Source organism: Buceros rhinoceros, unplaced genomic scaffold (assembly GCF_000710305.1).
Source record: "Buceros rhinoceros silvestris isolate BGI_N320 unplaced genomic scaffold, ASM71030v1 scaffold30671, whole genome shotgun sequence".
NCBI lineage: Eukaryota > Metazoa > Chordata > Aves > Bucerotiformes > Bucerotidae > Buceros > Buceros rhinoceros.
In genome coordinates this window covers 25841-36868 of record NW_010394160.1, presented here as the reverse complement: position 1 = coordinate 36868, position 11028 = coordinate 25841, and the positions used below count along the sequence as shown (strand labels likewise).

Genomic DNA, 11028 nt, shown 5'->3' with positions numbered 1-11028 from the left:
TTCTGACATCTGAGAAAAAGGTAACATCCAGGTTAAGCTTATACAGGTTTCAGCTAAAGCTTTGGAACAGAAGCTCTGTATGCTGATACTGGTTTGTACTCCCCACATGCCTACAGAAGAGAGACTGCTGTGCAGCTACAGACCATCTGTCCAGAAGTAGTTCCCTCCCTTTTTAGTTCATCACTTCTACTGTTCAGGCTACAGAGGTAGTAAAAACAAAACAAATCAAAACCTCAACAACACTGAAAGAAAAAACCGAAACAAACAAAAAACCCCCAAAGGAACCACACTCTTGCTATACCGTACATTCAGAACCCTGTGGCCACATTGTTGTCCTAACAATGAACAAATTCATTAAAAACTCAACATTAACACACGAATGTGCAAAGAGCACATTCCAAAGCCAGTGCTGGGGTAAAGCAAGTGTTCATCCACAGGGAGGGAAAGGGATTCTGTGAATCATCAGGAACAGAGAAAGGTTATTTCTGGCAGCTTACATGCTAACGTAAACAGGATCTGTTTCTCCTTTTAAAGTTCCGTGCCAACAGAACTATTGAAATGTCATTTCCCACCAGAGACTTTTCTGTAATCGTTAAAAAATGCTTTAAAAAAAGGGAACCATAGAGCAAGAGACTATTGTGTTCCCAAGCTGGCAGCTGGTAGAGTAGCCCCTGTATTTGCATTGGCATTTTGCTCCAGATGTTGTCTTCGTCTTGTCAAAGTGAAAAACCGAGGCTGACAGATGCTCTTAGGTCACCAGGGCCTCAGTTTAACTTCATTTGGCTTTCCTTGCTAGAGAGAAAGGAGCATGTTTTTGTAGTTGTGCTTCAAAGGTCCACTTCAACTTGGCTGCTCCTCAGTTAGCAAACTGTTGGTAAAAGGCAAGTTTGACCCTCTCGATGTGATGGCAAAGTTTAATAGCTGGCCCAAGCTTCAAGTCCATGCACTCCTGAACAGTGGGCAGGGTCAGCAGCAGCAGAGCCTGGCCATCAATTTCCTGTCAGAAGACAAAAACTCCATAGTGACTTCGTGGTTTTATTCTCCCCGCTCCCTCCGCTTTGACGTTCTGTAATTTCAGATTCATGACCGTCTGTGCATTAGATGCTTCTTTCATGCTACTACAGACAGCTTAAAAATATCTTTTTCACAACAAGATGACTCCTTTCTTGAAGTGTCAGCTCAAATTCACTGGCTAAGGGACAGAATCTCATGAGATGCTATTGTAAAAAAAAAAAAAATAAAAAAAAAAATCAGCCTAACAACAGAAGCCCAGGAAATTTCATGCAGAAGGTCATTTTACCTGACCTCTGCATCTTTCTATAGAAACAGAGATGCTACAAGGAGAAGTATTTTCTGGAACATCTACCACAAACCGTACTCATGGTTAGTTGTAATTCTGCAGTTCTGATAGATAATGTTTTTATGGGGTTTTATGGCAAATTTTAACCAACATGCAAGTACAATGTTCACTTGACTCATGCTTGTACTCTAGTTGTCACAGTTTACACAAAAACGTTTGCTTTGTACCACACTGTGATACCTGCAGTCAGTCTGCAGAATAGAAAATACTTATCACGTGGAAAAGTCAACACAAGTGGCAAAACTCTACCTCCTAGAAAACAGGCTCCTGCCTTCATGGTGTTGGTTGTGGGCATTCTCTATAGTTTTGGGATTCGGATGTCCCACAGACCAAAATATCCTCCACCGACTACTAAGAAAGCTGAACAATTCTTAACTCCCCTCTCCCAGACAAACTGCAGACGGTTGTGCATGTGTTTGTTTCCTCAAAACCCTGTCATAAAATTTAAACTGGCTACTTCTCATGGTTCATTACAGGGTAAGAAGCCAAGTGACAGATGCAACATTTTAACAGACAAAAAAGATACCTGATCAAGGAAAATTCTTGCCAGTGGTGCACAGTCAGTGGATTTGAGGAATCGTACCACGTCAGCCACACTCCAGTCCAGAGGGTTACTGTCCAGCTGCAGCTTTTCAGCAACTTCCATCTTTATGTCCTAGACAAGCCACCAGCACAAAAAGAATTCCCAAAATATTACACATGCAGTGGACCAACACGTCCCTCTACTAACCCACACTCAAACACTCAGCTGCCAAATAGGGCTCTAACAAGAGCTCAGACTGCAGAGGTTTTGTGGTTAGCAGAGATGTGTAGAACAGCTCTGTGCTGAGGGTGGAGGCTTACAACACCATCAGAGCCAGTAAACAGGGATCTAAAACCAGGGTTTGGTGGATACCACATCACTGCTCTGGCTGAATCAAGAGGAGTGCTAACAGCTGGGAGATGGAAACCTCGCCATTCTGTCCACAGCCTTCCATGTAGTCTTTATTACAGTCCCATAATATGACTCTAATAAAAATCATGGTTTTTAATTATTCTGTAGTGTTTTCACAATGTCCCCTATTTGAGCGGAATTTGAGCTGACACTGTTATGGTATAACAGTATTTTATGAGAACGCGTGTATGACACTTAATATTCCCAAGATACTTGTGCCTGCCCAACAGCAGCCAAGCTAGAACAGAAGCCTACATTTGCTGCTACCTTTGGCGAAGGTGGTTTATTTTCATCATCAGAAAAGGAAAAGGTCCTGAGCTTCCTCTTCCGCTTGTCTCGGTCCTGAGCCAGGGAATGAGACAGTTCGCTCTGTGTAGGAGAAGAGGACAGTGATTTCTTCTCCGAAACCTCTGACTCCTCAAGCAATTCGTCTTGGTGCTCCGAGGTACTATCCTCAGTCAGGGATTCTTCATCTACCTCATCCTGGTCATCCTCCTCTTCTGCTCCACTGCCCTGAAAAGGTAGGGGGGAAAAAAAAGTGAAGAAAGAAAAAAAGGGAAGCTTAGGACAAAAGCTACAACTGCCACCCGTTTGTCAGCTGTAACCTGAGGTTACAAGGAACTAACACGTTGTTGACGAACCTGGTCAATGATCACATACTGTACCTATTAAAGTGTATCGGCAGTCTCATACCTGGGGAGATCCAGCTGGAGTGTTATCCACTGAAGTAGAAGAACGTTTTTTCTTATGAACAAAAAAATGTTTTCGTCTCTTCCGTCTTTTATTTGGTTTCTTCATGGCTACTTCCAGGTTACTGTGGCCTCCCGGAGGCCTACCTATCCGCTTGTTTTTCCGCTTTCCATAATAGTGTGCTACCAGGACAGAAGAAAGGAGCACCATGTTGAAATGCACCTTCAGCGTCACTAGTTATGTTTGCCCATCATCAGGACTGGAAAATCAGTAGAAGGACATTTCCTAGTAGGGAACTCATTCTGCAGAACTTCAAAATGAGTATTGTCTGTATTTTACTTTTCATTTTGGTTTAAGGAGGAAGAGTTTCTAATTTTATTCGCCCCATAAAGATGTATTTCATCTACCTCTTAGAAGCCCCAAATGATCAGATTTTACACAAAAATCATTAGCCACAGACTGGGTCCAATTTAATGGCGCTTTTTGTGATGCTCTGCAGCTTTTAAATACAGCCTCAATGCACTGTTTGTTCTCACAGCGTCAAATGGTTAAAGTTAGTTTAGAAAAAAACTCTGAAAACCTAAAAGGTAAGAAAAAAGCCTGGAAGTATTTTATTTTGTTCCATGACAACTTGGTGAAAGCAATTACAATGTCACTTAAATTACAGTATTAAGAGTCAGTTCTTGACCGCAAAGTTGTCTTAAGATAACTCTTTAAGCACACAAGGAAAAGTTAAGCCATGGTTCTACCACTCAATATAGAATTAACTTTTTCTCCCCTACACACTGGCACAAGGATATTTTGTAGGCCTGTGTACGCAGTGCTTGAGCTGCTCCTTGTGTAAGTAAAACAATGTATTTTGGATTCATTCTGGAGCCAAAGCCAGAAGAAACCAAAACGTTAACACCCCGAGCCCTACCTCAGTTTGAGATCAGCGACCTACTCACTGTATTTAGTCTTTGTCAGGACAGAGCAGTTCTCTGAACATTTATCCAGCACCATCTGAGGGCCGAAGAGGTTTGGGCAACATTCCAACTTGATGCATGTTTTTCTACAGAAATCTGCCACCCGATCTGCCGTCCTCACAACTTCCACAGTTGCACGGTAGCTCTTCCCTTTATACCTAGCATTGAAAACATGGTCATACTTTAGGAATCCTCTCATTACCAGGATAGAAGTTCTTCACTGAGAGGTGCTCGAGAATATTGTTTTGAGATCAAACTGAGGGAAAATCTGAGCTATGAGGAACTTCATGGACTGGCAAGTCCAGGAAACAGGTAGTCCTGCCTCTTTTGACAGTCCCTCAAGTGGTGACTATAAAATACCCTCTGAGAGGACTACCCTGGAGTTTAGATGTTTCTTTGTTCACAGATGGTTTGTTCTTTTTTTGTTTTTATGGGACTGCAGAAGTGCCCACTTGATGTGGGCGGCTGGTCCCTCAAACCAGGACAGAGCGCACCAGTTCAGCTAATAAAGGTAATAGCTTCTAGTGAGCTATTCTACGCACATACTATGGCAAACAAATGCACTACTGTCACATTTCCAGTCAGCTTTCATCTAACTGCTGAACAATTCGTCAGGACCGTCACTTGCCATGACTCCACATATTGCTCCTGTTTGATTTAAATTAAGAAAAGATTTCTTTTTGTTCATCAGCCTTGCCATGACACTGACAGAGCTGCTCTGAGAAATATCTGCCAGAGTCATTCATCATTTCCGCTTTGTTCTCCCAGCACAGCTACTGGCACGTGCTGGTATCTATTAGGAACGTCTCAGGCCTCCAAGTATCTAGTCAATGCATCCAAAAAGGAGCTATGTCATCACAGTCCAGATACTCCTGGTGTCACTATACTGTGTCAAAAGAAAGCACAAGCAACTTCAGTGAAACCAAACAATTTTTTTTCCCTATCCCTCAGCCACACCTTCTATTTACATTAACCTTGCATACGACTTTCCTATCGTCCAAATCCAGAGTGACCCTTCAATACACGGAGAGGTGTCTTTGTACATATGAAACTGATCCAACAAAAGAACTACTGACACATTCAAAACTATGTAGGAAAGTGTGCTATGGCACTCTGGGAAACTCTGATCTCTGGTACACAAAATCACAGCGACCTAACTACAAGACCATCGCTAGATTATAAAGGAATATCAGGATTTATCAGATATATGCAAATACGATTACTGCTTTTCTCCTAGCCACAAAATAATCTTGCAGAGAAGCTCCAACCCAAAAACCTCAGCACAAAAACTATGGAGTGCTTTAGGGTAGGCTGATGTAGAGAGATTTCCTTGCCAGGCCACTTCAGAGCACTGCTGTAAGTTAATTTCAGAGGACTCCTCTTCCACTGAGAAACTGTATGAAAATATCGTGGAAGTCTGAGAAGCTTCCTAAGGAGTATGTGCTCCTGCTTTAAAATACTGACAATTATATTCCAGTGAATGAAATTATCTTAAACCTCGCCTGCAGGTCTGCCTGTGTATACACTACGCTGTACCAGTACCACGCCATTCTTACTGACCACTAGCTGCTTACAGGCCAGTAGCAGAGCACACCTGGCACTGAGGAGCATTAAAATCAGATGCACTTCACCAGACATTCATAAAGACATTTATAAATATTTGGAACGGCTGTCAGCATCTTGATATGCTACAAGCCATTTTTCCTTCTCTGAAATGCGAAAGTTAAAGCATAGACTGCAGAGAACATTGGGATTAGGACCAACTAGGCAGGGAACAGGAGAAGAATTTACTTTGCTTTCAGGGTCTCTCCATGCCCATGCCATGCAGCCTCTTCATCCAACTGCAGTTCTCGCAGGACACGGCTAGGTTTGTAAGCTGCATTGATCAATAAAGTGAGAACCTACAGTGAGGGAGGAAAGAGGAGAAAATATGTTTAAGTTATTTGTACAATACATCTGTTTTGAAGTGTTAGGGGAGAATAGGAAATTACTTCTATTCATCCAAATTATCTAGCATCAAAGCACTCATTCACAGCAGGATTACAGATACCTCCAATACTGCCAAAATGAAAACTGAGAGCAGTCGACAGTTTGGGCCTTGCCAAACCTTCACAATTTGATTGCAGAGTCACGAGTCTATCTAGCAATTTCCAAGTCATTGCCCTTGAATTACAAATCAGTAAATAAAACCCTGAGGCTGATTACTACAAAACTTCCATAACCTTGGGTGAATCTAAGTGATTATCTTAGAGGTTGTTTGACATGTGAAGATGTGCCAAAAAATGCTGCAGGATTTTGCTGCCTGCCAACCCACTACTTGCTACAAAATCTAACTGCAGGATCTTCAGCTCTCCTCTGTCTTGCTTTGATCAACCATGTACTATAACAAAACGAGAATTTCTCTGGTGCTGTAAAGTAACTCAAAGTTGTGAATAACCTGAAGTTAGAGGGGGATAGTAGAAAATGTGCACTCAAATTGTGTTTCTTACTTTGAGTACGTGCTTATTCCAAATCATTCCCAAATTGGGCGTGTCAAAACCCTGACATAACAAACCTGCAGCCTCATTCCTACTAATGCGGCAGTCCAGAATTCCACAGTTCAAAAGAAGAGTATTAAATATAACGCAAGTACCAAACTCACTCTAGGATTCATACACTGAGAAAGAGTCATAACTGAAACGAATACAACTAAGCATATTGGTTGAACCTTCAGCAACACTCAGCAGCTGAACAACAGCAGGAGTTGGGAATACTTAATGCCTTCAGGCAGTGAAGCAGGTTAAACCTTCAAGGTTAAATGAAGCTGCCACAGAATTTCCAGAAGTGGTACTTGCTCTTCTGGAGTGCTTACATCAGAGTACTGAATCTTGCAGAAAGGACGGGGTACTTTGCAGTATGCAAAAATGGAACTTTTTCAATCATCAGCTTGACTCTTGTCCACTGGACTGCTAGCTTTACAGCATGTCTGCTAGAAAGGCTTTCTTACGGGCTCTCCCAGTTATGACACATGGTAGGGAAGGTAAAAATCCCAGAGGCGTTGAGCCAATTCCTCATTTAAAGTGATCATTTCATAATAGTTCAAGTGTGCACATATAGATATGCCTTGGGAACCTCTCAGCCTCTCAGGCCAATAATAACCATCCCATGACCTTTTTGGAGATTTCAGAAAAATAATTATTTCATGAAAGTATCTGTAAGTTTGCTGTGAAACACATTCTGGAAACGAGGCTCTCTGGCATTCAAGAATAGCCTCTTCCTTCCTCTTCCCCTCCCTCAGTCAAGTCAAAAAGCAAAACCACAATTTCACCCGATCTTTGCAAATCATATCCAACTTACAAAACGCAGAGAATGCTTTTAATTTTCCATATAGTTTGCCAATTCTACTACAAAAATTTGTATTTCCTCTGCTTTAACATCAACAGTGCAAACCATAAAGGAATTCTGGGATTATCTGAAGCTAAATTCTGTTAATTAAAATTGAAGCATTTGTTACAGCTATAAAAAGATACTAACTCCTTTGATTGTGGTAATTACAGGTTACTCTGTTTTAACCTAAAATAAAGTTTCGCAGTAGAAGGTTGGCTGCAACTCAGATAAATGAGAGGCTTTTACTCTTTCCAGCCATTCGTAAAACAGTCCACGATTTAGACTTGATTTTATGCGAAAAAACCCTCTTTACTTGTTATCTGTTTAAATGTATTAATTACCCACTTATAATTAGAGAGACACTAGCATTTATGACACACCGCTACCCGCAGGCCCACTATGTGCCACCAGCTCACCTCTTTCAGAACAAGAACACAGTTCCCAGGTCCCACAGACTGCGGGAGCTCTGCAATCCTGCCTTTGTTAAGGTAAGGCCCTGAGAAGCACCGGTGGTTGAAGTAGATCTTTGGGCAGCAGTACTTTCCATTAATTACCACTGAGAAATGAGAAAGCAAAGATTTAGATCACACACTACAAGCTCCTCAGCAGAGGATGACTTCTTGCAATGCGTAATATTTTGCCTGCTGTAAAAAAAGGAGGAGAAAAGGTCTTGAATGACATGAATTTGGGGTAGTTTCAGTGTCACGTTCACAGTGACTGCGTTAGTTTTTTGATGCTGTCACAGCATTTTTCATACTTCACATACATGCTTGCAAATTGTGAGACTATAGGAAATAAAGCTGGTCATTTATCAGAAAAAAAAATTTCTTCATGGCTAGTCTGATGCTTCATGTATTACATCAGTGAGAAGAGGCAAACGCCCAACAATTCCAATGTTTTGATAGCAGAAGCACTTCCTACACAGCAATTAGGGATAAATTTTCCAGTCAAGTAATTATCTGCTGCCCCGAACTTCTGCCACCAGAGAAGCTGCAGAGTTACTCTCCACTGTTTACTCTAAACTGCAATACCAAATTGCTTTGCATTTTTAGACTCTATTCCCTCAATCAGTAACCAAAAGATGCAGCTAATGACGAAGTGACCCTTGATGAAGTGACATCAAGCTTTCTAAACCTATTAAACGTTTCAACGCTGCTCAGAATTAAAGTTACGTGTAATACGTATTGCAAGATACTTATGTATAAATACGGAATTGTTTTATCCTAGCAGTGTTGTAGATTTTCTTGACTGAGCAACACTATCACTTAAAGATCTTAAATTCAGTAGTCGGTAACTGGCAGATAACTAAATGAAGTCCAATTTACATTATGACTCTATTAAAAGCCAATTAAAATGCTAAGCAAGCACGCATCATTTCTATAAAGCTCACATTTGGTGCAGCTTCAGATGTGCATTTCACTGTACAGAAAACAGCAGAAGAGGCATTTTGTTGCCAAACAGATAGAACTGTATGGCTGTTTCACCAGCAGATGCACTTATTCATCATGTTCATTCTTGCAACAGTTTAGAAAATTATCAGATTTTGCCATCTGGCACACAAAGCAGTTTACTGTTTGAATTGCTTTTGTTTATCATAATGATGAAGTTACCATAAAAACCAGACAAACCCACCTCCCCAAGCTAGAATCTGACAACTCAGGAGCACAGATGCAGCGTGCCTGTTACGTTTCTCCCAACGTTATAAACCATAACAGGTGACTATAGAAAATCACGTGCATAGGTCACAGTACACATTTGGCTCCACGTATCCTCTGCTGGGGGCAGGATGTTCTGGTGTAAAAATCCAGGTTTAATGCATATATCAGTCGCAGGACACAAGTAATTGTATGCTTTTGTTTGCTTCTTTCTTTTTTGAAGTGGGACAAATCATCAAGGGATGACAATCCTCAGTCCCCTTCCTCCTCTCCGCTCTCCCAGCAGAAGAGTGTTGAGCAGCTCAGCAATGAGGAAGCTGAACTGCTACAAGAATTCTGCCTTTGTTAGCCTGCTCCCTCTGATCAATACCTGAGTCAGAAGAGTTCAGCTCCTGGTTCTTTAGTCCGTCATGAACTGTCCTTGAAGACAAAATTCTGAAATGAAATGAAGGTTGGGAAAAGGAGCAGACAGTGAGGATAGTCATCTCTCAGTTATTAAAACCCACCATTAAATTAGTTTTCTCTCCACGTCCAGCCTTATTAATCTGCTTTTTATAGCTCTCCTGTTTTACAGCAATAACATGCAGAGACTATCAAACTCAATTGGGAAAGGACTACTGTCCCGCTCCAGCCAGCAGCAATCCTTCCTTGCTTGAAGTATATGGGTTATCACGCTGACAAACACACAGAGCTACCAACAACAGCTTCCATTTTCTGCCTCCTTTCAACTTCATTTCACGTTTCATGGCACAAGACAGCGCATACAGTCTTACCTTATGCATTTTGAAAAAGATGGATTTTAAACAAAATACAACCCAAATGACTCAAGAACTCTGGTAAGGATCCCAATTACAAAACGTGGAAGAACAGACTGCTGTTTTAGGAGCAATGAAAACATTGGCAGGACTACCGACAGCTCTGGTGTTTGTAAAGCTGTAAGAGTCAATAAACCCAACTGTCAGGCATTCTACTGAGCATTTGTGAGCAGGCTCACACAGTTTCATATGCATGACACAGAGATTACAAAAGAATTGAAGATACTAGTAAAACTCTCCTTTTTGGCTAGTCCAGGCCAAATTTAATCTGGGAAGAAGCTATTAGAAATTCATCGACTAGATGACAGCACTCACACTAAAGCCAAATTTTCTGATTAGCTGTGTAGAAGTTACGTGTTAAGGCAGTCACATTTTCTGAGCATGTTAACACTACAGAAATATGTTATATGAGAAGGAAATACAACTGCAAGGGAATAAATTTTCCCTATTAATCATCATTAAGAAAAGGCTCAAGCCCTAACTCATACACAGTCTTAGAATCAAGCTAGTTTTTCCTAAATGTACTCCAATACTCATAGATAATGCCATCTTTTAAAAACGAAAGATCAACATCTTCAACCCCAGAACTTCAATGACTTGACCTACTCGATAATTCAGCTGAGTTGCACCAGCATTGTTAAAAAATTCCATGCTTTCTACCTCCTACTACAGCAGTGCAAGAGGCCCTTTGTCAACGGGAACTACCAGCATTGGGATAAATGGATGGTGGAATCTCTCAACCCTCAGTATATCACTTCTGTAAAGCTGTCTCCCCTAAAACATGATTTACCAATTAGAAAAAGAGAAAATAAACCTAACCCCAACAAAAAATAAAAGCAGAAAGCCTATTACTTACTGTTTCTCTGGTTGAACTACCGCAATTTTTTTCTGCTTGTTTACTGGAAGGAAGAAGACGAAATTATAAACACCAAAGAATGGGAGGCAAACAAATGAAATGTCTAGTACAATATATACAGTAGACTCATTTCCTCTAAGTCATGTGCTAAAGAGAATGTCTGTTTGAAGCCACCACCACATTAGATAGCTGACCCATCTACACTACAGACCGGCTGGCTGGTGTAATTTGAAGTAACCCCAAAGGTTTATTTCAGCTTTCACTAAAAAATGTCATTAAATTAGGCACGCATATCCCCAGACCTCTAGGAAACCTCACGTTGTGAGCATCTTTGTTTGCATCACAGCCCCTAAGCTACCTGCAATACCAGCCCAAAAGGAATGATAC

General features: G+C 41.1%; 1 protein-coding gene across 1 annotated transcript in view; it reads right to left on the bottom strand.

Moving 5' to 3' along the window:
• Positions 1-602: 602 nt before the first annotated feature.
• The window catches only part of SFMBT1 (Scm-like with four mbt domains 1), a 32286-nt gene continuing 21860 nt past the window's right edge, over positions 603-11028 (bottom strand). Inside the window, exons 12-20 of the mRNA XM_010145158.1 lie at positions 10642-10684; positions 9341-9405; positions 7732-7871; positions 5741-5850; positions 3932-4107; positions 2988-3166; positions 2562-2807; positions 1887-2015; positions 603-997 (exon numbers count right to left, since the gene is read on the bottom strand). Coding sequence (XP_010143460.1) covers positions 857-997; positions 1887-2015; positions 2562-2807; positions 2988-3166; positions 3932-4107; positions 5741-5850; positions 7732-7871; positions 9341-9405; positions 10642-10684 — 1229 coding nt within the window. The 3' untranslated portion in view covers positions 603-856. The remainder of the gene's footprint in view (positions 998-1886; positions 2016-2561; positions 2808-2987; positions 3167-3931; positions 4108-5740; positions 5851-7731; positions 7872-9340; positions 9406-10641; positions 10685-11028) is intronic.